Raw genomic sequence first — 25,547 nt, 5'->3', positions numbered from 1 at the left:
TTAATCCTTTATTATTAGTCAGTCCACATCTCCAAAGCTCAAAATGCTCAAAATGATTCTGGTATTGGTTATCAGCTTTGACATTTTACATTCTGGTGGACTGGAGATCGGATTCCAAGATGTGGGTTCTGCCGATATCTCATTGTGGTCTATAAACTAAACTAAATTTACTGGCCAGTTTTGGTCCAAATTAGCCTGATCCATCAGATGGTTTCACTTCGTAGAAACCGTCTGACCTCGCAGTGTTAGGATTCGTTCGTTCAATGGTAGGCGGGTACTTTTTTTATTTAACCAATCGATCATTAGTGTCCAAGTAATTACCGACACAACTGCAAACAAAACAGAGAGTGAAGAAGAAGCGTCGTTTTTGCGAGGTTAACGTGGAAATTAAAGGTGCAGTAAAAAATGCATGTCCCGGCCTCGTCTCGGTCTCAGTCCCGGTCTCGGTCCCACTCTGGTCCCGGTCTCAGTCTCGGTCTGGTTCCGGTCTCGGTCCCGCTCTGGTTCTCGGTCTGGTCCCAGACCTGGATCAGTCCTGGTTCAGTCTGTATGCGGTGCAGAAGTCCGGCATCGCAGTCATGGACGTCACGTAAACGGGAAACGGTCGTTATCCGTTTTTTTCCATTTTTCATTTAAACACAAAATTGAAAACTGAAAAAACGAATCATTATCTGTTTTTTTCATTTTGGTTTTGGAGACAAATAACAAAGAAAACTAGTTTTTTCATTTTTTTATTGTTGGTTTAATATCGAAAAATGAATGAACGAATGATACAACGGATTTCCTGATCCAGCTCCAGATCGTTTTTAACGACTTTCAGGAAAGGTTCTTCTCTGTCCTGAGACTTTTTTTTTTTTAGAATTTACACTTGAGAAAATAAGTTTTAGCAGCGAGTATCTGATAAGTACCTGATTTTCAATTCTTTGACAACCCTAAAAGCGACAAGCGAGCGCAACATTTCTGCAAAACTCTCCGGGGTTTGGAGCGCCGCGGTACAACTCCGGGGTTTGTTTGTGACGAGGAACTTTGCTCGGAATCCTATTATTAAAACAAATCCGCGATGAAAAGGGCGAAACCGTGTCAGAAAAAGCGTCATTTTGGCCGAACTCCTTCCCCGAGTACATACAGTAGAGCACAATACCGCAGCATATGGACTCAGCGGCGTGTTTCCCTTCTCTGGAATAAACTGTGCCTGTTGACTCATCTGAGCTACAGGGACGCACCGACTACAGAGAAGACTCCTCCAGACCTGAGGGGGGGGGGGAGCGCAGATTTAAGGAGCGCAATCCGACCGGCGCTGACAGGGACTAAGGAAGAGACAGGTGCAGAGCTATAGGGAGAAAAGAGCACGGAGCCGAGAGGGGCGGGAGAGCCGGGCCTTCTGCCGCTCTGGACCGGACCCAAAGAGCTGCGCTTAATAAAGGCCAGCGAAGAACGAGGCAACGCTCCAAGAGAACTGCCATAAACTCGGCTTATTTCAAAAACCAGGGAATTCTGGGTAGAGGAGAGGAAGGTGAGGGATGGAGAGAGAGGAGAACGAGAGCCAGGAGGTAGCTGTGACTAAGAGCGGTCAAATACCTTTAGTCATGAACGCTAATGAGAACCAAATGTGGCTGTTTTCGATATTAAAAAGGATCTCGTAATAATCCAACAACAGTCCGACAATAAAAATGGAATCAAACGGGATATTTTGTAGGATTTTCACCAACAAAAACCTGCATCTGTTGTAATAAAAAAAAAAATCGGAAGCCAAACTTTACCACCGGTGTAAGAGAAGGTTTCAGTGTGGACATACTGAACAAAAACTGTTCTTAAGCAAGACACTTCACCGACATTGCCCAGGGTGAAAGTTTTGTGTGTGTGTTGGGCTGTGACTACAATCTTGTCTTACCACCGCAGAGAGTGGAGAAAACCAGTAGCTCGGGAGCCATCAGAATTTCTGGATGAATGTAAAGTGCTTAATAACTAAAATCAGATGTATTTGCACTGTACATGTGTCATTTTCATGCCTAACTTGTGAACTAATAAACAGATAATGGTTTATGTTTAATAAGAATCTAACTCTACCCCGTCTAAAGCTCGCCAGATCTCTTCAACGTTTTTAATTTCTTGTAAACGCTACAATGAGTAGCTCTTTAGCGCTTTCGTTTCATGAAGGTTGCTCACCAGAGGAAAAAGGCTGGAGACTCCTGGTCCATCTCCATCTCGACGCTTTGTTTACTGTTGTGTTGTTCCACAAAATGGACCCAGACAGACGCTTGAGTTTGACGTCATGGCTTCACAGCTCTTCACTGACTGGCTGGTGCTCGGTCTACAACCTCCAGGTAGGTTTTTTGCAAAACAGTAAGAAAGACTAGAACTGATGTAGTATTAAAACATTAACAATTGCCATAGAACCATCATAATCTTGCTGGCAGGAGGAGAGGCGATAGGTCACTGCACACAGTTGTCAAACACAAAGAGGTTATTCATTTTCATACAAGTGATTGGTACATTATAAATCAAAGAATTGTAGTTACATAAATGGTTAACTCATAGGCCTAGAATATCACACAAGTATTTAGCAAATATGGGATAATAAAATTATTCTGACACTAACCCCAGAAACAAAAAAAGATTTTTCTGATCAATGTTTCCGATGTTCTGTAGAATTGGGCTCATTTTTGCGTTGTACCTGGACATGTGTCAAAGTAAAAAGTTTTTGGTTTGACTTTTGCCAAACCATATCCACAATCACAAAAACTTCAATACCTCTTGATCCTGAATTTTGCCTACTTGGAAATTTTGAGAAAATTGAACCAATAAATAAATACAAAATAAAATTTTTAGAAATTTCATTGGCAGTGGCAAGAAAATGCACTGCAGTCACCTGGAAGTCTGATTCCCCCCCTCCCATTACAAGATGGTACTCAGAAATGAACAACTGTGTGTAAAGATCACTTATAGCCTCAGAAAGGCTGACAACACCTTTGTTAGAATATGGCAGCTTTACTTGGATTATATGAATGTCGCCTCAGCTGACCTCTGTGTGTCTATGTGAACTATTGAAATGTGTGGTTGTGAGAAGCATCTTCCCTTTTTTCTGTGGGTGAGCGGGGTGGGCATGGGGTTTTTGTCATTCAACTGTGTTTTTTGTTGTGTATTGTATAACTCAAACAAAAAGCTAAAATAAAATATTGCAAAAAAAGAAATGAAATTGAGCAGAGGCACTAGGTGGCAACAATTGACAAATATGGTAAATGGTAAATGGACACATTTTTCTATAGCGCTTTTCCACCTTCAAGGCGCTTTACAACAAGGAACCACTCACACATTCACACACCAGTGTACGCAGACACTGTGGGCAAGGTGGGTTAAGTGTCTTGCCCAAGGACACAACGACAGCATTCATCTGTGGGAGCTGGAATCACACCAGCCAACCTGTGGGTCAGTGGATCTGACCACTCAACCTGTGATGTAATAATAGTAATAGTAATGTGATGAAATAAACGTATACTCAATAGTAGTAGTTGTTTAGTAGTAGTAGTAGTAGTAGTAGTAGTAGTTTATTCGGTCATTTTGCAGCACTACAAAACAAAACATTGACTACAACCTCATAGATCAAGGCCCAAAGGGTTTAGGCTGAAGTAAAAAGTACTTATAACGCCAAACCTTATTAAACAATGACAGAATTCCAATAAATAAATCAATAAAGGTATCCTCAAACCGTCTCATGATATTAAACTGTTTTAACAAAGCTGTCTGTAGTTACTTTAAACTAAAAATCAGGGGTTCTTCACCTTTTAAATCTTGAGGACCGACTTTTTCTGAACAAAGAAATCAATCAGCCAATCAAACTGGATTTTTTTAGATTTTCACCAACAAAGACCTGCATCTGTCACAAGAAAAAATGTGGAACTTTACCACCAATGTACGAGAGAAGGTTTCATACCGAGCCTGATCTGGACCTGGTTAGGACTTAGGACAAAAACTGTTGTTGTGTCCTTAAGCAAGACACTTCACCCACCTTGCCCAGGGTGAAAGTTGCGTGTGTGTGTTGGGCTGTGACTACAATAGTGTCGAGTGTGGAGTAAATGAATAATGCTCAGTAAAGTGCCCTGGTGTCTGGAAAGGCGCTGTGTAAATCCGCCGGTTAATGAATTAATTAAGTTAATTAACTGAACCACTTCTGGACAAATGAGAGATTACACCGTCTGCACTGTTACCACCAGTTACAATTCTGCCACAGGCCCGAGGACTCTGTTTAACTGATGGATGATAAAGGTCTCTGCGACTCTGACCGGGAGATCGTCTCCACGGTGACTCTGTGAGACTGTTCGGTCGTCTTCATGGTGACGCCATGGATCTATTAAAATAACTGGATACAGTATTGATGCTTGTAGCTGCCTCCAGTTGACGTAGTGACACTCACTGGTACAACAGCGCAAAAAATCCCCTGGGCCGAAAGAAGAATTTTTTCATAGAGGCAATGTCAACAAACTGCTCGTGTTCGGCTGACAGGGACCTACAACTTTCAAAATTGTTGGATTTTGTGGCGATTTTTACCTATTTTTAGATCGTAAACTTTTTCTCAGCTCAAAATCCTTCAGTTGTCTTAAAGAGCACTTTATAATCTTTAGCTTCAGCTACACTCTGCTGCTCTCGTTCTGATTGGTCAAAGCGATCACGTGATACACGAAACCATGCTCAGTGCGTGCGTTCGCGTGCGTCCGCGTGCGTCCGCGTGCGTCCGCGTGCGTTGCGTGTCGCGTGCGTTCGTGCGTTCGCGTGCGTTCCGGTGCGTCGCGTGCGCCCATAGGAGAAAAGAGGACTATTGCGCATGCTTGGTCGGCCCACAGCCAATCTGGAATCATGCACCATTGAGTTCGGCCCATTGGCTTGAATGGGTGGCCATTTTGGAACCTGGGGGCTTGGGTGACTCTGTGAGACTGTTTGGTCGTCTCCGCGGTGACACGGTGAGACTGTTTGGTCGTCTCCGCGGTGACTCGGTGAGACTGTTTGGTCGTCTCCGCGGTGACACGGTGAGACTGTTTGGTCGTCTCCGCGGTGACACTGTGAGACTGTTTGGTCGTCTCCGCGGTGACTCTGTGAGACTGTTTGGTCGTCTCCGCGGTGACACGGTGAGACTGTTTGGTCGTTCTCGCGGTGACGGTGAGACTGTTTTGGTCTCGTCTCTGCGGTGACACAGTGAGACTGTTTGTCGTGAGACTTGGTCGTCTCGGTGACACTGTGAGACTGTTGCGTGACTTGACGCACAGTGAGACTGTTTGGGCTTCTCGGTGTGAGGAGTCGCAGTGGCTCAGATAAAGACTCCACAGACACTAATGTTTACTCTGAGACTATCAGGACCTGTCACACAGACTCTACTACAATCAGACTCCTGCACATCTGGACTACTACTACTACTACTACTACTACTACTACTACTACTACTACTACTACTACTACTACTACTACTACTACTACTACTACTACTACTACTACTACTACTACTACTACTACTACTACTACTACTACTACTACTACTACTACTACTACTACTACTACTACTACTACTACTACTACTACTACTACTACTACTACTACTACTACTACTACTACTACTACTACTACTACTACTACTACTACTACTACTACTACTACTACTACTACTACTACTACTACTACTACTACTACTACTACTACTACTACTACTACTACTACTACTACTACTACTACTACTACTACTACTACTACTACTACTACTACTACTACTACTACTACTACTACTACTACTACTACTACTACTACTACTACTACTACTACTACTACTACTACTACTACTACTACTACTACTACTACTACTACTACTACTACTACTACTACTACTACTACTACTACTACTACTACTACTACTACTACTACTACTACTACTACTACTGCTGCTGCTGCTACTTCAGACGGAGAGAGATAGAGATGAAGGGAGAGAAGGCGGCTATTGACAATCGAAGATATTTTCTGTTTTTGTGCATTTCTGTTGATTCTGATTTTAAAAGACTCATCACTTTAAACAGAACCTCGTCGTCCAATCACGTGTCTCCGTCGGGAATCCACATTCTGATGGTTGTTGTTCACATAAAATTACAGTCACAAGTTGTCCAACAGTTTTTCAGTTTGTCCCTCTCACCTTTTAGTTAAAAATAAAAGGCTGTAAGCAGAAGAGAAAAGAGAAGAACCTGTTTTGTCTCAGGTTTCAGTCCGAGGAGTCTCGTGTGTCTTATCAAACGACTTCTCCTCCCTCGCAGATAAACACGATTAAAGGGCATGCGGCAGGTTAATAAATCTTTTCTAATTATTACTTTTGTTCTATCCTTTAATTATAGAGTTGCATCAGATAAGTGAAAATGTTGTGGGAAAATTTATCGTACCGAAAATTACAGGAAGACGAAGACGAGTTCTAAATAAAAGGGAATCAAACCGTGTCGAACCAAAAATACAAAACCGGGGGAAACGAGGACAGATTGTGTTACTTTTGTTAACAAGAATATTCTTACTGGCTTGCCTTTCCACAGATCTGACACGTAACATTTGGACACAAGTTTTCATGTAGGTTTCATTTAAAGATGCACTTTGTAACTTTTCTTTTCAATTATCTGTTTCATAAAGATGAGTTGTTACACAGTTGTAGGGAGTATTACGTGTTACATAAAGGGTGTTGTTGTACAGTTGTAGGGAGTATTATCTGTTACATAAGGGTGAGATGTGTACAGTTGTAGGGAGTATTATATGTTACATAAGAGTGAGTTGTGCAGTTGTAGGGAGTATTATCTGTTACATAAGGGTGAGTTATTGTACAGTTGTAGGGAGTATTATATGTTACATAAGGGTGAGTTATTGTACAGTTGTAGGGAGTATTATATGTTACATAAGAGAGTTGTACAGTTGTAGGGAGTATTATTTGTTACATAAGGGTGAGCTGTTGTACAGTTGTAGGGAATATTATCTGTTACATAAGAGTGAATTGTGCAGTTGTAGGGAGTATTTTCTGTTACATGAAGGTGAGTTGTTGTACAGTTGTAGGGAGTATTATCTGTTACATAAGAGTGAGTTGTGCAGTTGTAGGGAGTATTATCTGTTACATAAGGGTGAGTTGCTGTACAATTGTAGGGAGTATTATCTGTTACATAAGGGTGAGTTGTTGTACAGTTGTAGGGAGTATTATCTGTCGCATAAGAGTGAGTTGTGCAGTTGTAGGGAGTATTATCTGTCACATAGTGGTGAGTTGCTGTACAATTGTAGGGAGTATTATCTGTCACATAGTGGTGAGTTGTACAGTTGTAGGGAGTATTATCTGTTACATAAGGGCAAGTTGTTGGACAGTTGTAGGGAGTATTATATTACATAAGGGTGAGTTATTGTACAGATGTAGGGAGTATTATCTGTTACATAAACCTGAGTTGTTTTACAGTTGTAGGGAGTATTATCTGTTACATAAGGGTGAGTTGTTGTGCAGTTGTAGGGAGTATTATCTCAAACATAACAGCATTTTACAGTATTTTTTTTTTTTAGATTTCTAGTTCTAAATCTCTGTCTCCGCTCGCAGCTTCCACCCGTTTGGCAGCAGCAGCTCTGATATAAACGGCCTATTTTAGCCTGAGCCGAGGTCCCGCCCCGAGAGCCATGTGAGGGAGCAGCTGTATGTGGGTCAGTGGGAGAAAACAAAGCGAGAGCAGGGCGAGCGGTTTATCACGTTCTCCTCATGTCACGCCGAAGACGCCGGCATAAGCGACCATCTGAACATTTGTGCGCCGCAGATCTGTACATGGGGGATGAATGGACGACGTCATTCCGAACGTGTGAATGAACCTTTACGTAAACATATGGACATGCTGTTTTTTCCAGGAATGTGGATTTACACGGAGTACGACGTCACCGGAACTCGAAACGGGCTCATCAAAAACACACTGAGGGTCCATCACCTGTTTGTTTCTCTGCCTGGAATGTTTCACAGTGTCCACGTTTACATGATGTTTTTTCATTCTGAATTAATTGCTCTGAATTAAATAGTTGGCATAGTTACATGGAAATAATAATTCCGAATGGAGGTTTACATGGAAAACACGTTAAATCGCCTTTATTTAATTCCACTCAGCGTCTGGGGGTGGGGAAGGGTTTTGATTGGACAGAGACACGACCGGAAGAAAACACACACAAACCTACACAAAAAAACCTACACAAAAACTACGTCAGTCGTTTGTGTTGTTTGGTGCTGCAAAAAGTTTCATTTGTGGTCCAGCAGACTGATTCATCAGCCGGTTTTAGTTCCCTCTGACCTTGGTAGGTGGGTACTTTTTTCATTTACCCAATCGTCGTATGTAAATGCGCCGCTAACGAGGTTAACTGGTATATTAAGCTTTTCCCAAATCCTGTAGGAAGAAGGACAATAACGTCTTTCACCAAACATCCTTTGTTCCGGCTTTAAATCCTCGATCTTGGGAATCGTTACCAACACAGAATGTCTGGCTCTTCGCTGATTGGCTGGTGCTCAAACTCGCACTTCCAGGGTTTTGCGACCCGTCTAGTGTATTCTGATTCCTGACAGTCGCTGGAGAGAAATGAAGTTGAGCGGAGGCACTAGGTGGGACCGGACTGGATAGTCGTCCAGCCCCTCAAAATGTTAAACAGCCTGAAAACAGACAGAAAATTCTACAAAAAGTTTGTATTTCCTTTGTGCTGTTTTGTGCTGTGACAATTTTCATTTATGTTAGTATATTTCTAAAATTATGAATTATTATTTTTGCAGAAATTATATGACATATATGTTACTAAAGACACACGCAGACTTTTCCACAGCCTGAGATTGTTTCTCTTCACTAGTTTTGCAAAGTTTTGCTAAAACCACCGCTGTCGGCTGAGCAGAAATGACGTCATATAATCTCAGAAAAAATAATAATTACCATATTTTTTTGACTATAAGTCACTCCGGAGTATTACGTTGCACCAATCAAAAAATGTGTAACGAAGAAGAAAAAACATATATAAGTCACACTTTTTGGAGGAAATTTATTTTATAAACTCAGAGACCAGGAACCAACATTTCCTGTTAACCCTCTCCAGGCAGGCGTTGCAGATTTGCAACAGCTAAATTCCAAGTACCTACTTATTCTAAATCCATATTTTATGAGCTTTTTTTACTCAGGAGCCTTTTCTCCCATCCATGCTGATAAATGTAGATGATGCAGACTGTGCAAGAATGGCTCCACGCAAACGGCCAGAAGTGCAAAATACTTTTTTTGTTCACAAAGGATAAAAAAGTCAGGATTGTATATTACTACCCCATATTATAATTTTCCCCAAATATCAGATTTTTCCTGATATTAAAATTGATTTGAGCCTGAGAGGTTTAAAAGTCAAGTTCTAGTAAAAACAATAGAAGAGAACAACAGACTGTTAACGTCACATATGAACAGTTCTTCAGATAAACTATAACATAAACAACAGAACAGAACAAGTTTAACAAACTCTCCATCTCACTCCAAATCACTAAATCCATTCAATTCTTCATCCTCGGTGTCACTTCTGAGCAACTCCACACAACTTCGGTTGTCACGGGAGTCCAGGCTTTGTCATCCAATGACTTCCAGGAAAGTTGCACGGCGCACCCGCCCCTTTCCCACTTTAGCCAGTCCATCACAAGTTTCTCGCTCACTCCAAACTTTATTTCTGCTGCTCGATTACCGTTTTCAGCTGCAGATTTCACTACTTGCAGCAGGACAGCGGCTTTTTCTGCAGGAGACATGCAGAAAACTGACGCACAAGCCTCTCACACCTGTTAGTCTGAAAATTTTAATATGTAAGTCGCACCGGAGTATAAGTCGCAGGAAACACCCAAACCATGTAAAAAGTGCGACATATAGTCCGAAAAATATGGTCATAATTTTAGAAATATACTAACATAAATGAAAAATGACACAGCACAAAACAGCACAAACGAAATGCAAAAGTTTTGTGTAATTTTCTGCTTGTTTTGAGGTTCTTTAACATTTTGAGAGGCTGGACGACGTCATCAGTTGAAAATAAAACTGCAAATATCTTAAGAATCATAATCGCACAAATGAAACTCCATTTTCTGCCGTTTTAGAGCATTTTTAAGCTTCCTGTGGGCTGGCTGATCCTAAATTTGACCTATAAAAGAATCGTTAATATCTCCAAAACTAAAGCAGCACAAACGAAACTTTTTGCAGCACAAACGGAACACAAAACAATTGACATAATCAGAGTTGGGAAGGTGACTTTTAAAATGTTTTCCCCTACAGATTACACACACCAAAATGTAGTTTGTAACGTAATCCATTAAATTACTTAAAATGTATGTAGCAACCACATCCTGAAAATTAATGTTTGTTCAGTCTTTATTTGACCATATAAAAAATATTATTGATAGAGAAATTATTTTTATATGAGATCACTGCTGCCTTCAGTTATGTCCATCTACTGTTAAGTGTCATGTTGTATTAGTTTAGTCCTGGTTTAGTCCTGGTTTTAGTTCTGGTTTTAGTCCTGGTTTAGTCCTGGTTTAGTCCTGGTTTTAGTCCCTGGTTTTAGTCCTGGTTTTAGTCCTGGTTTTAGTCCTTTAGTCCTGGTTTTAGTCCTGGTTTAGTCCTGGTTTAGTCCTGGTTTTAGTTTAGTCCTGGTTTTAGTCCTGGTTTAGTCCTTGGTTAGTTCTGGTTTAGTCCTGTTTAGTTCCTTTTAGTCCTGGTTTAGTCCTGGTTTAGTTAGTCCTGGTTTTAGTCTCCTGGTTTTAGTCCTGGTTTAGTCTCTGGTTTAGTCCTGGTTTTAGTCTCTGGTTTTAGTCCTGGTTTAGTTTCCTGGTTTTAGTTCTGGTTTTAGTCCTGGTTTAGTCCTGGTTTTAGTCCTGGTTTAGTCCTGGTTTTAGTCCTGGTTTTACCTGGTTTACCTGGTTTAGTCCTGGTTTAGTCCTGGTTTTAGTCCTGGTTTAGTCCTGGTTTAGTCCTGGTTTAGTCCTGGTTTAGACCTGGTTTAGTCCTGTTTATTTAGTTTTTTTTTTTTAGTTTAGTCCTGGTCCTGGTTTAGTCCTGGTTTTAGTTTAGTCCTGTTTAGTCCTGGTTTAGTCCTGGTTTAGTCCTGGTTTAGTCCTGGTTTAGACCTGGTTTAGTCCTGGTTTAGTCCTGGTTTAGTCCTGGTTTAGTCCTGGGTTTTAGTCCTGGTTTTACCTGGTCCTGGTTTAGTTCTGGTTTTAGTCCTGGTTTAGTCCTGGTTTAGTCCTGGTTTAGACCTGCTTTAGTCCTGGTTTTAGTCTTTTTTTTTTAGTTCTGGTTTTAGTCCTGGTTTTAGTCCTGGTTTAGTCCTGGTTTAGTCCTGCTTTAGTCCTGATTTTAGTTCTTTTTTTAGTTCTGGTTTTAGTCCTGGTTTAGTCTTGGTTTAGTCCTGGTTTAGACCTGCTTTAGTCCTGATTTTAGTTCTGGTTTAGTCCTGGTTTAGTCCTAGTTTAGCCCCAAATGTGAAAACAGGAAAATCCCTCTGTTTAATCCATTTATTTCACGCGGGTCTTTTCGCTCAGCGTCGCTTTACGGTCGCTTCATGATTTATTCTCTGTTCACTGTCGTAGCCACAGCCGCCCTGGGACAGACCAGCAGCGCTCGCCCACACTCACCGCTCTCATACGGCGTGGGCGAAGCGTCTTGCCCGAGGATCCGCACGTAGCCCGTAGCGTCCGATTTTCCCAGCGCTCTCCCGTCCTTAAATCCCGCCCAGGCCCGGTCCTGCTTAGCTTCTGACGAGATCTGGCTTTGACAAGGAGGTTTTGACCACAAAGTATCGGGTTTGGGAAGTCGCTTTGTACGGTTCAGTATCAAGTTTTGTATATTTACGCAGAATTGTCATGTGGGAGAAGCGGTGATGTAGACTTGTGGGCTGAGCTTTGGACTGAATCTTAGAGCTAAACATGAAGAGAGGTCCGGGTAAAATCGCTAAAACAGAAACGGAAATAGAAGTAGAAGGTTCGATTTTGCGTAATATCCACTTTTTAATGATCAAATCTGAGGCTGGACAAGGTTTACTGCCGTGTGAAAAATCCATAAGTGACTCAAAAGCTTCAGTGACAGTGAGTTTAGATTTCCACATCTTCTGTCGAACATCTAAACCATTACGATTTAAAAATATGGAGTAAGAAGTTTTCAGAAATATTCATGTGCATAGTGTAGAAATCTGTGCATGTTTAGTTGACATAAAAAATTATAATCATGAAATGAAAATTGATGATTACACTTTCTTCAGGATAAACAGGATAAACCCATTTAGTCCTGGTTTAGTCCTGGTTTAGACCTGTTTTAGGCCTGGTTTAGACCTGGTTTAGTCCTGTTTTAGTCCTGATTTAGACCTGTTTAGTTTAGACCTGTTTTAGACCTGTTTTAGTCCTGGTTTAGACCTGATTTAGACCTGGTTTATGGTTTAGACCTGGTTTAGACCTGGTTTAGACCTGATTTAGACCTGGTTTAGTCCTGATTTAGACCTGGTTTAGACCTGTTTTAGACCTGTTTTAGTCCTGGTTTAGACCTGATTTAGACCTGATTTAGTCCTGGTTTAGACCTGTTTTAGTCCTGGTTTAGTCCTGCTTCAGTCCTAGTTCATTCCTGGTCTAGTCCTGGTTTAGTCCTTATTTAGACCTGGTTTAGTTCTGATGTAGTCCTGGTTTAATTCTGGTGTAGTCCTGGTTTAGTCCTGCTTTAGACCTGCTTTAGACCTGATTTAGTCCTGGTTTAGACCTGATTTAGTCCTGGTTTAGACCTGTTTTAGTCCTGTTTTAGTCCTGGTTTAGTCCTGCTTCAGTCCTAGTTCATTCCTGGTCTAGTCCTGTTTAGTCCTTATTTAGTCCTTTAGTCCTGATTTAGTCCTGATTTAGACCTGATTTAGTCCTGGTTTAGACCTGATTTAGTCCTGGTTTAGTCCTGGTTCAGACATATTTTTGACAGTCGCGTCTGTGAATTCATATTCGTACTGAAAAAAAAGCGCAATCGTAAGTTTTCATTTCGTGATTTTAATCCTCGATGTCGTAACTTTTCAAGTTCATATTCCGATGGATAAAACAGACACATAAACACATTTACGTACGACTGGACTCATCCGAGAGTTTACGAATATTTATTTTACGCTCAACTACAGACAAACTTAGCACGGATTTCTATACTATTTCTGAAAGCTTCTTATTTGTCTCCACATGTGCGGCTCCTTGTGGTTTATATCCATTTAATCTCGGAGTGGAAAAAAAAAAAAAAGGACATAATTTCCCTGTCAGCTCTCGGGCTCCGTGTTTTAATTAAGACAATTTATCAACAAACTTTTTTTATGTCCGTGTTTGACTTTGGGGGTGTTGTGGTTTCCTGTCGGAGAATTCTTAGAATCCACTTTCTAGGGACTGAATGAGAAAAGCTTTTTTGGAGGAGTGAGGAGTTTCTGAACGCGCTCGAAGTCAACATCAGGATCTGACATTTAGAGACGTCAATTTGAATCTTCACTGTTCCACCTGCATAAATGTAAGAAAAGATTAGACACACTTTTTATCCATGCAATATTGTGTGAACGAACAAAACGAAATAGTCACAAAATTATTACAAAAAGGATTAGAAATTATACAAAACATTTCTAATGAGATAGTTGGACCTGTCTGCGTTTTTGTGGCGTGTTCCAGTCGGTTTCTGTGCTTTGTTTTTATTTTTGTGTTGCAGACCTACATGCAGATCGTGACAAGGCGACCCCAAAAAAATAAAAAATAAAAAAATGTGAAGAGAGGTCTGGGTAAAATCGCTAAAATAGAAACGGAAATAGAAGTAGAAGACTCGATTTTGCGTAATATCCACTTTTTAATGATCAAATCTGAGGCTGGACAAGGTTTACTGCTGTGTGAAAAATCCATAAGTGACTCAAAAGCTTCAGTGACAGTGAGTTTAGATTTCCACATCTCCTGTCGAACACGTTTTATAAGAATTTTAACAAAACCATTACGATTTAAAAATATGGAGGAAGAAGTTTTCAGAAATATTCATGTGCATAGTGTAGAAATCTGCGCATGTTTAGTTGACATAAAAAATTATAATCATGAAATGAAAATTGATGATTACACTTTCTTCAGGATAAACAGGATAAACCCATTTAGTTCTGGTTCAGTTCTGGTTTAGTCCTGGTTTTGACCTGGTTTAGACCTGGTGTAGTCCTGTTTTAGACCTTTTTTAGACCTGGTTTAGACCTGGTTTAGACCTGTTTTAGTCCTGTTTTAGTCCTGGTTTAGACCTGGTTTAGGCCTGATTTAATCCTGATTTAGACCTGTTTTAGTCCTGGTTTAGATCTGATTTAGACCTGGTTTAGACCTGGTTTAGGCCTGATTTAATCCTGATTTAGACCTGTTTTAGTCCTGGTTTAGATCTGATTTAGACCTGGTTTAGTCCTGGTTTAGGCCTGATTTAGTCCTGATTTAGACCTGTTTTAGTCCCGGTTTAGATCTGATTTAGACCTGGTTTAGTCCTGGTTTAGGCCTGGCTTAGACCTGGTTTAGTCCTGGTTTACAGCTGTTTTAGTCCTGTTTTGGTTTAGTCCTCCTCTTCAGTCCTTAGGTTAGTCCTGGGTTAGTCTTGGTTTAGTCTTGTTTCAGTCCGTGGCGTAGGCAGAGCAAAAGTTTGATATAATCTCGGGTTAAGGGGCGGGTGCGTTGCTGTATTGAGAGGGTGTGCGTCTCCAAAAATGGACCCGTGCAGGACTCTGTGCTGTAGGGCTCCATTACAGAATCATTTATCCTTTGGGTTGTTTCATAAAGGACGAAAATAACATAAGTACGACAGCAGCAGTAAGTTTTAAGAAGGACGCAAAAAGTGTTGTAACTGTCCTGTCTGAGAAAAGTGTATAAAGTTTGTGCTGAGGGGTTTTACAGCCTTAAAACAGATATAATAATTGTAAAATATAAAGTTGACTACTTCGCGGATTTCACCTATTTTTAGAACGTAACCTCTGCGATAAACGAGGGACCACTGTATACCAAGCGTCTCCAACTTGTGCTCTTCATCACCTTCCAAGTCGCTCGCCAAGGGATTTCTGCATTACTCGTATTGTGCTGAATAAGTAAAACTTGATGAATTAAATGTCGATTACCATTGTACATTTATCATTTTGATGCCTGACTTTCTGCACTAATAAATGGACAATGGTTTGTTTTATCGGCGTTTAACTGTACCTCATCTAAAGCTCGCTGTGGCTCTTATATATATACTCCATTTTTTGTGACCGGTAAAACTTGTAGCTCTCTGGTATTTTCGTTTTGTAAAAGTAGTTCACCGGAGGAAAAAGGTCGGGAGAGAGATATATACAGTCTGTGGTTTGTGTGTGAGGTTTGCATTTAGAGAAAACAGCTTTCAAAGTTACAATGTCCCCAGTAAATAAAGTTTTTTTTTTTTCTACCAGTAAAGCCTTGAAAAGATCTAGAACTCTTCCATAAGAGTTTGAGAGAGAAGATCTGTGTAAAAGTATAGAACTTAAAACTATTATTAATTATCAGTTTAGGATTTACGTTTTATGGAAACAAAAGAAAATGGCCGGTATTTACAACTATTACTATTATTATTTATTTTTATTTGACTATTTATGTATATTTTATTTTATTTATATTTTATTTTATCTTATCTCATTTTTATTTAATTTTACTTATGTTATTATTATTTTATTTTTGTATTATTATTATTATATTTTATTTTGATCTCGTATCTCGTATTTTTGATCTCGTATCTTGAAAAGTTTCACAATAACATCATGGGCCATCACAATATTTCAAATAAACATTTTTTTTATGGAAACAAAAAAAAATAGCCAGTATTTACTACTATTACTATTATTATTTATTTTTATTTAACTATTTATTTATATTTTTATTTATATTTTATCTTATCTAATTTTAATTTAATTTAATTTATTTATTTGTGTATTATTATTATTATTATTATTATTATTATTATTATTATTAGTTTAATTTATTTTATTATATTTATTTGTTATTTATTTATTAATTATTTTTAAATAATTTTAATAAATAATAATAACAATTTTAATTAATTTTTTTTATTTATTTTATTTTATTTTTTAACCAATCGAAATATTATGATCTCATATTTTGAAAAGTTTCACAGTAACATCACGGGCCATCACAATATTTTCAAATTAACAATTTTTTGGTTCAGTTCATTGTTTTGGTGCAGCATTCGCTAAAAAACTACATAGACCATGATCCTTTGCTCCATTTCAGTGCAGACTACATGAAGAAATAACCGTTATAAGCGCTTTTAAATCGTCGTTCTTTGGATTATGAGGCATTTTTAAAGTAAAAAGGGAAAAGTAGCGGATTCTAAATGTCGTTAGGCTCCACAAAACATCACAATAAATATAGTACGGTGAGATATTCTGGTGCTGTGAGTTGTCTGTGTGTCTGTCGCTCTGTCTGTGTGTCTGTCGCTCTGTCTGTGTGTCTGTCGCTCTGTCACATATTCTGGTGTTGATTAACAGAGCCTCATTCACTTCTGTTGTGTGACTGTACAAAGTTCGGTGTGTTATATTATAGGCCGTGCATTAATCATCTGCAAATGGGCGCTCTGGCCTTGGTTGTTTTTGGATTAATCTGGTGTTTTTTTTTAAGAGACTACTGTTTTTAATCTACACTTTGTCCTTGTGTTGGAGATGTATTTTCAACCTAAGGCGAGAGAGTTTTCATAAATGTTTTTTGAGTTTAATTTGAGTGGGGGAAAGGTGCAGTATGTAAAAACTAAATAAACGTATTACACTTTCTCTTCGACTACTAAATGTACAGTAAAAGAGAGAACGACCTTTTAAGCTGCTGGGGTGTGAAAACAGAAAATGGCCAGTATTTACTACTATTACTATTGCTATTTTATTTTATTTTATTTTATCTTATTTTATTTTTTTTTTTTTTTTCTTATGTAATAAAAAAAAAAAGTTTTCTTATGTCATTTTTTTTCTTGTTTTAATTTGTATATTTTTTTTAATTTATATTTTATCTTTTCTTATTTTTTTTTTATGTTTTGTTAGCCAAACACTTTTTTTCTTATTTTAATTTATTTTAATAAATGTATTTATATTTTTTATTGTATATTTTATCTTTTCTTTTAAACTTTAACTTTTAATTTATTTTAATTAATTTATTTATGTTTTAATTTAGAGTTTATCTTTTCTTATTTATTTATTTATTTTATTTATTTATTTTTTTGTAAACCAAACATTTTTTCCAGTAACTAAGCAAAAACTTGACATCCATGTCATGTCGCTTGAACAGGTTTTTATCACGTACTCAGATCTCCTATAAGTCAGAAAATGCTTTATTTTGTCTCTGGTTGTCAGAAATATAATTTTTATAGCTCTTAAAATTGAGTTACCCTTTAGTCTCTTTCTGAAACAGAAATTATAAATGACTTACAGTAGTGTCGTAGTACTCCACACGGCTTTTTTACGGTCTTGGTCTTGTCTTGAACTCGGTCTTGTCTCGGACTCGAGATCTGACACTCAGTGACTGCAGTCGTATTTTATTACGGCGAGTAAATCTGCAGAAGCTGTTAAATATCACTATATTACTGCAAAACTAGTAAGAAAAAAAAACACTTGATTCATTTTGTGGCTGTTTTCTGTAAAGCCTCAGTGGAAGTGGGATTAAAGAAGAGGTTCTCAAACTGTGGGTGAGGGTCCAAAAAGGGGGCACAGAGTTTAAGTTTAAGTGCAGCACAGTTTGCTTGGCCTGTTTTAAGCTTAAATGAACATTAATCAGGTCAAATGGAGACTGATTTAGAAAAATACTGATATAAATGAGCCAAAATAGCTGTAAAATACAAATAAATGTAGGAAATGACAAAGATGGTCTTGAGTTGGTCTTGATGGGCTGTGGTCTTGATTCTCAGAGGTCTTGGTCTTGTCTCGGTCTCTGGACCCTGTGGTCTCGGACTGGTCTCGGTCTCGATTAGTGCACTCATGACTATAACACTAACTTCAGTAGTTCACGTAAAATGTCTTAAATCTTTGCGTACACTGAGTTTTTGTCAGTTCTTTCTCTTGTTTTGATGATGTTATATTTAAAAAAGCCGACATTATGCAAAATGTATAGATATATATATATTTTGCTTTCTACCATGGGGTCCGGTCAAGTGGTAACGGAGGGAAACGGGCAGATTTTTGACATTCAAATGTCTCTTATTCAGAAACTAGAGGAACTATTGAAATAAGTAAAGTATCAGAATGTAGGAAAGAGTTACACTCCAACAGGGTCAAGTTAAACCTGTGAGATTCTTTCAAGTTGTTGACAAAAAATTTAAAAACTCATGTTGGTAACGGAGGGAATGAAATATGCAGCACTTTTTGGGCAATAAATCCAAACAGTGATAACTCTTGGTTCTCACTTACATATCCTTAACAAACTGGTTTGAATATTTGCTTCATATAGTTTTCTACCATATGGTACAAGATTAGGTTGAAAAACCTCTTACTTTTTGAGTCATGAGATTTTTTTATTAAGAAAGGTCATGGTAACGGAGGGAAAAGTAACAGAGGGAAAATTGTTCAAGCAAGTAGAAGGTGCAGGATTTTACATAATTTGTCGCTTTTTTCTTCCGAATACTTTAATATTACTTCAAAATGAAAGGAAACTATTTCTATAAAATGTCAGTCCTTCCAAGCAAATTTTTATCATTTGAAATACTTTTTCAAAGATGGAATAACACAAGATATGATGAAATACATCCATTTATTTACATGATTTGCAGGTCTTTGAAATTTGGGAAATAATTTTTGTTCCATGTTTCATACATGGTCTGTTTAAAACGTATGGAACTTTAGAACCAAAAATGGTACAGAAAAAAGGTCAACAGTTTCATAAACTAGAGTACATATGTATCTGTTCAATACATTTTTATATCAGATGCATTAACTTGAATTTTTGGCCTTGATGTTTACTTCTGCTTGACCGGTCCCCTGGTATGACATTGGTTCCTCTTCAAAAACATGCCAGGTCATCCATGCATGTTTGAGTAATTTAGCGATCTCTCCCGGGCTCTATTCAAATCCTCCTTATGATTAGCTATAAATCTACAAGACACGATCCGAAACTTTGCACTACGACTTCACAAACCTGACGCGACGCACTCCGATTGTTTTGTTGCAGCGCTCTGAAGGGGGAGTGACTTAGCGCAGCGAGGAGAAACTAAAAAAAAACACCAAAAACTAAACGTATAAACCATGTTAACGCGCTGTTTTCGGCAAATACAGCATTTCCAAAACAATAAAAACAAACACGGCGATCTAAACACGTGACGTTAATACCCCGCAGAAGTAAAATACCTCCTCTTAATCTGCCCCTGTTTGTCTGACGTTTGTGTCTGATGAACTGGAGGTTGCACACTAAAAAGTAATTGCCTCTCAGGATGGTAAAGTGCCTGTAATGAGCGGCTAAATAGGCTTTAACACCGCGAATGTCCCAAAATGGCTTGTGTGTGGGAGCGGGGACAGTATTGACAGAGCACCTTTAATTAGCCTTTACACAGTTCCACATTTGAACACTGGAAAAACATATCCGTGTTTTAGATAATTAACTGCAAATCCTGTTTACTTGGATTGGCATAAAAGTGTATGTTTACCTCTCAGGTGGATGTTTTATTCCAACTCATTTCTCGTGGCGTGGTAAACAAACCGGGAGCTCGGCGTCGCATTCGAAGGGTGTTTTTTTTTTTCTCGCAGGTTTTTAAATGTTTAGTCTGACACCCTGTTATTTTAAAGCTGCATTACGTCACTTTTCTGGCAGGAGTCGCGCTACTTTCTTTCGTGCGTGGAGATGTAAACGCTTTGCAAAGGATTTTTTCCACAGAAGCAAAAAATGTTGTATTCACCAAAAGCAAAGTATCAGCATGTTTTATAAGTTTTGCTTTCACTTTTGATGCTCTCAGTTTCCTAACTTTGCTCCCTATGTTAAGTCACTCCCCCTTCAGAGCTTTGTGCATATTCATTTTTACTATGAGCAGAGTTTCGGATTTGCCAGTCTGGCGCCACCTAGTGCTTCTGCTCAATTTAATTTCTCTCCAGCGACTAAATCAGGAATCAAAATACACTAGACCAGGGGTGTCAAACATGCGGCCCAGGGGCCAGATCCGGCCCTCCAAGACCTTTAATCTGGCCCTCGGCTGATTTTCTACTAAAATGTTTTAATTATATTTTCTATTAAAATATTGTTAATTTTCTGTGGTGTTTATCACAGCAGCGTCTCCAGCGTCTCTGTACGTGGCCCCTCCCACCAGAGCAGCACAAATGAAGACTTGTCTCTTTCCAAACGCTCTTAAAGGACGATCGTTTTGACTGTTGACCGTGACACCCTCATCAAAAAATGTCAAAAATGAGAAAAGTGGAGCCGAGTGCAGGATTTTAAAAAAAAAAATGTACATATTCCTATTTACATACAAGTTAATGTTAAAACATTGTGTTGAAATTGCATTTTTCTTAAAATTTCAGGTTGTTCATAATATTATAATATTTTGTAAAAGAAAGAGTTCATCAATTAAAAAAGATTTCAGTAATAGATTTGTGTTTCTCTGCACAAATATTTGAACTTATTGTTATTTTTGGGGTTTATATGACATGAGTTTTCTGATCCGGCCCCTTTGGGATCAAAGTCGGTTGGATTCGACCCCCGGACCAAAATGAGTTTGACACTCCTGCACTAAACCGTTCGCAAAAACCCCGGAAGTGCAAGTTCGGGCATCAGTCAATCAGCGAAGAGACGATTGATTATTCAAGGGACAAAAATGTGTGATTAAATTCCGATTAATCACGAGTTCAATATGACACTCATGAGATTTATCACGATTAAATATTTTAATCAAATGACAATTTAATCAAGACGAGGCAAGTTTATTTGTTACAGCACAATTCGTACACAGAGTAATTCAAAGTGCTTTACAGATTAAGAAAAACATTAAAATCACCATCAAAACAAATCAAAACATAAATAATCATCATAAAATTAAAGATTAAAGTTAAAAAAGAGAGAGAGAGACATTAATTACATAAATTAGAAAGAAGACACAGCATTAATTCTTACATATTAAAAGACTATTTGCAGGCTGATTCTGACATATAACGTCTCATAATGTTTGAACTTTTATTCATACAAAGCTTCAGTAGTGATTTAAATGACGAATAACAATTATACACCACAAATGGATCTGTGTATCATTCGTTCATTCGTTTTTCAATGTAAACCCAAAAATAAGAAAATGAAAAAACAGCAGTTTTCTTCATTATTTGTCTCCAAAACCAAAATTTTTTCATAGATAATGATTCGTTTTTTTCAGTTTTCGATTTTGTGTTTAAATGAAGAAGGGAAAAAAATGGATAATGACCGTTTACGTGACTTCTGTGACTGCGATGCCGGACTTTTGCACTGCATACGGACTGAACCAGGACTGATCCAGGTCCGGGACCAGACCGGGTCTGAGACTGAGACCAGAGCGGACTCTGAGCTTTGACTCTGAGCCTCCGTGGGGTCCAAGCCTCAGCTTCGAGCTCTGGCCCTGCCGTGGGCTCTGAGCCTCCTGTCTGGTCCTGGTCTGGTCCCAGTCTGGCCTCTGTCTGGTCTGGTCTGGTCTGGTCCCGGTCTGTCCCAGTCTGGTCTCGGTCTGGTCCCGGTCTGGTCCCTGGTCCCGGTCTGGTCCCGGTCTGGTCCGGTCTGGTCGGTCGGTCTGGTCCCAGTCTGGTCCCGGTCTGGTCCCGGTCTGGTCCCGTCTGGTCCCGGTCTGGTCTCAGTCTCGGTTTGGTCTCAGTCTCAGTTCTGCTCTCAGTCCCGGTCTGGTCTCTGTGTCAGTCCCTCTCTGGTCCCGGCCTGGTCCTGGTCTGGTCCCGGTGTGGTTCACGTCTGGTCCCGGACCTGGATCAGTCCTGGTTCAGTCCGTATGTGGGGCAAAAGTCCAGCATTGCAGTCACGGAAGTCACGGAACGGGAAACGGCCGTTATCCGTTTTTTTCCATTCTTCATTTAAACACAAAATCAAAAGCTGAAAAAACAAAACATTATCTGTTTTTTCATTTTGGTTTTGGAGACAAATAATGAAGAAAACTGTTTTTTCATTTTCTTATTTTTGGTTTTATTTTGAAAAACAAATGAACAAACGATACACGGGTTCACATGGATCTCTTGTGTAATAAGTTAACTGTGATTTAAGGAAATAAGTGCCATTTTCACCTCTTAAATTAGAATCGGTTGATATCGGGGATCTGCAGATACTTAAAATCAAAGTATCAAAGTATCGTAACAGAAAAAGCTGGAGCCCTGCAGATAACGACATGACGTGTGTGTGTAACATTACTGGTCCAATTGGGTTTCTCTTGTCTCTTTCTCTTTCTAGGAACTGTGCAATTGCTGTGAATGGGCGTCTTCCTCAAAGCGTCAACATAAATGTGATTCAGTGAGGGGTAATTGTGAGGGGCTCCGCCTGAAGCTCTAAATTCAGCTTAAACCCAACACGTCGTACAAGTGTGAATGTTTACAAGAATACTGTGTTAGTCTGTGTGAGGAGGCGACTGCGCTGGGGCGAGTTTGAACTGGTCATCGTCACCTCGAACTTAAAGGGCTTAAAAGGTTTATTACTCTGTTTTCTGATCTAAGACGACGTTCAGACTGCAGCCTGAAGTGACCCAAATCTGATTTTTTGACCCCTATGTGACCTGTATTCAGTGTTGGGAAGGTGACTTTTAAAATGTAATCCCCTACAGATTACAGATTACACACGCCAAAATGTAGTTTGTAACATAATCCATTAAATTTAAAGTGAGTAATGTAATCTGATTACTTTGGATTACTTGATATTGTCATGTGTTTTAAACGACATGAATGTAGCGAACACATCCTGAAAATTCTTGTTTGTTGTCTTCAAATTGTCTGAGCCCAAGTCTCCATGAATAAACAACTGTTTACTGTAGAGAAACAAAGACCACGAGATCTTAATATAAGAGGTTTTGTCTGTTAAAAGACAGAAACAAGATCAGCTTTTCCTTCACCATATTAAAAAATATTATTGATAGAGAAATAATTTTTTATATGAGATCACCTTAAATTATGTCAACCTACTGTTAGGTATCGTGTTGTTTAGACCTGGTTTAGTCCTAGTTTACTGGTTAGTCCTGGTTTTTTAGTTTAGTCCTTTAGACCGGGTCACTGGTTTAGTCCTAGTTTAGTCCTGGTTTATTTCTGTTTTAGATCTATTTTATTCCTGGTTCAGTCCTGGTTTAGACCTAGTTTAGTCCTGGTTTAGTCCTGGTTTAGTCCTGGTTTAGTCCTGGTTCCGTCCTGGTTTAGTCCTGGTTTAGTCCACGGTTCAGCCCTGGTTTAGACCTAGTTTAGTCCTGGTTCAGTCCTGGTTCAGTCCGGGTTCAGCTCTGGTTTAGTCCTGGTTTAGACCTGGTTTAGTCCTGGTTTAGTCCTAGTTTAATCCTGGTTTAGACCAAGTTTAGTCCTGGTTTAGTCCTGGTTCAGTCCTGGTTCAGTCCTGGTTTAGTCCTGGTTAGTCCTGGTTAGTCCTGGTTTAGTCCTGGTTCAGTCCTGGTTCAGTCCTGGTTTAGTCCTGGTTTAGTCCTGGTTTAGTCCTGGTTTAGACCTAGTTTAGTCCTGGTTTAGTCCTGGTTTAGACCTGGTTTAGACCTAGTTTAATCCTGTTTTAGTCCTGGTTCAGTCCATATACGGCGCAAAAGTTCAGCATCTTCGCCGTTATTTTGGTGAGAGTCTCTTAAAAGTTCTGCAATAGTCGTGTCATATTTTACATTTTAAACACAGTAATATTGTAATGTAACGAATCACTTTGAAATGACAGAAACAAGCCATAAATAAATAACACATTACAGTTTTAAAGTCACTTACCCAACAGTGCTCCTTAAAACAAATAAACTGTTCATGAGCCTTAAGCCCCGGAGTCTGATCCTGCTTGAGTCGTAGTGTTTCCTCATCACAAACAGACCTGGAGCTGTGTTTTGTTTCATGTTTAACCCACAAGCCCTGCAAACACACTGGTCCACCTTGTGATGTCATCATGTGGTAATACAGGAAGTGCTCCACTGTGTATTTAAACTCCATGCACACAGTGTTGGGAAGGTGACTTTTAAAATGTTTTCCCCTACAGATTACAGATTACACACGCCAGAATGTAGTTTGAATCCATTAAATTACTTTAAAGTGAGTAATGTAATCTGATTACTTTGGATTACTTATTTGCTGTAGAGAAGCAAAGACGAGGAAATCTTCACATAAGATGTTTTTCTGTTAAAATAAAATAAAAGTCCAGACTTTACTGAACCAAATTAAAAATATTATTGATAGAAGAAGGAGGAGACACGTCCACGCAGCATATTTAGTCCTGTTAAATCCTGTTTTAGTCCTAGTTTTAGACCTGGTTTAGTCCTGGTTTAGACCTGGTTTAGACCTTAGTTTTAGAGTCCTCCTGGTTTTAGTCCTGGTTTAGTCCTGTTTTAGTCCTGGTTTAGTCCTGTTTTAGTCCTGGTTTTAGACCGTTTTAGACCTGGTTTAGATCTAGTTTAGTCCTGGTTTAGTCCTGTTAAATCCGGTTTTAGTCCTGTTTTAGTCCTGTTTTAGTCCTGTTAAATCTGTTTAGTCCTGTTTTAGTCCTGGTTTTAGACCTGTTTTAATCCTGGTTTAATCCTTAGTTTCCAGGAATGAGTGGAATTACTGAGAAAAAAAAAAAAAAAAAGGGGATATATCACCCAAAATGTGAAAACAGGAAATTACTGCCGTGTAAACCAGTTATTTCAACAAAGTAACTGTAACTCCGGTACATGTAATCTGTTACTCCCCAACACTGCATATATCTTCACTAGAATCATTTCCAAACTCAGCAATGACTTTTTGTCTCACCTAAATGTTGGTACCAGCAGACAGTCTTCAGATTACTCATAATTTGCATTTTTGTTAGTTTTATTTTTTTGTTTTTGTGGGCTATAGGAAATAAGAAGTTCCAAAATATTCCTGGACTAACCGAGTTTCTAAATGACATCGAACGCCACATCTTATAATTATGTCTATGGTGAAGACTCCTCGAAACGTTTAGTATAACAGGAAGCTGAAACTCTTCAAAAATGATACAAAACTTCTTTTTTCTGACATGATCGAGGTCTTGTGACAGTTCTGTTTGTGTTTTTTTTGTGTGTGTGTGTGCGCAGTTCCCAAAGAGGGTCTGAAGAACCAGGCGGCGTTTGAGGAGATGAGGGTGAACTACATCAAAGAGCTGCGGAGGTCCGTGGGAAAAGCAACCAACAACTCGGGTCAGACCTGGCAACGCTTCTTCCAGCTCACCAAGCTCCTGGACGCTATGCACGATGTGAGTCCTCAAGTCTGTTTACTCACCTGATCTTTCATTTTACCTGTTAAACAGAAAGTATATTAGTCTTTCTTAGTGGTTTAAAAGGTACTACAATAACAATATCGCCAATACTTTCAGTGTCTGTGGGTCCAGTCAAGTGGTA

At 39.0% G+C, this 25,547-nt stretch overlaps 1 protein-coding gene across 1 annotated transcript in view; it reads left to right on the top strand.

Annotated features, from left to right (window-relative positions):
• The window catches only part of nr3c2 (nuclear receptor subfamily 3, group C, member 2), a 407,529-nt gene that overhangs the window by 356,776 nt on the left and 25,206 nt on the right, over positions 1–25,547 (top strand). Inside the window, exon 8 of the mRNA XM_055158161.1 lies at positions 25,245–25,402. Within this exon, the coding sequence (XP_055014136.1) occupies positions 25,245–25,402 (158 nt within the window). The remainder of the gene's footprint in view (positions 1–25,244; positions 25,403–25,547) is intronic.

This window comes from Boleophthalmus pectinirostris, unplaced genomic scaffold, assembly GCF_026225935.1.
Source record: "Boleophthalmus pectinirostris isolate CB_2022bp ecotype Guang Dong unplaced genomic scaffold, ASM2622593v1 HiC_scaffold_22, whole genome shotgun sequence".
Classification (NCBI taxonomy): Eukaryota; Metazoa; Chordata; class Actinopteri; order Gobiiformes; family Gobiidae; genus Boleophthalmus; species Boleophthalmus pectinirostris.
The sequence above is the reverse complement of the archived record's forward strand: the minus strand, read 5'-3'. Positions and strand labels throughout refer to the sequence as shown.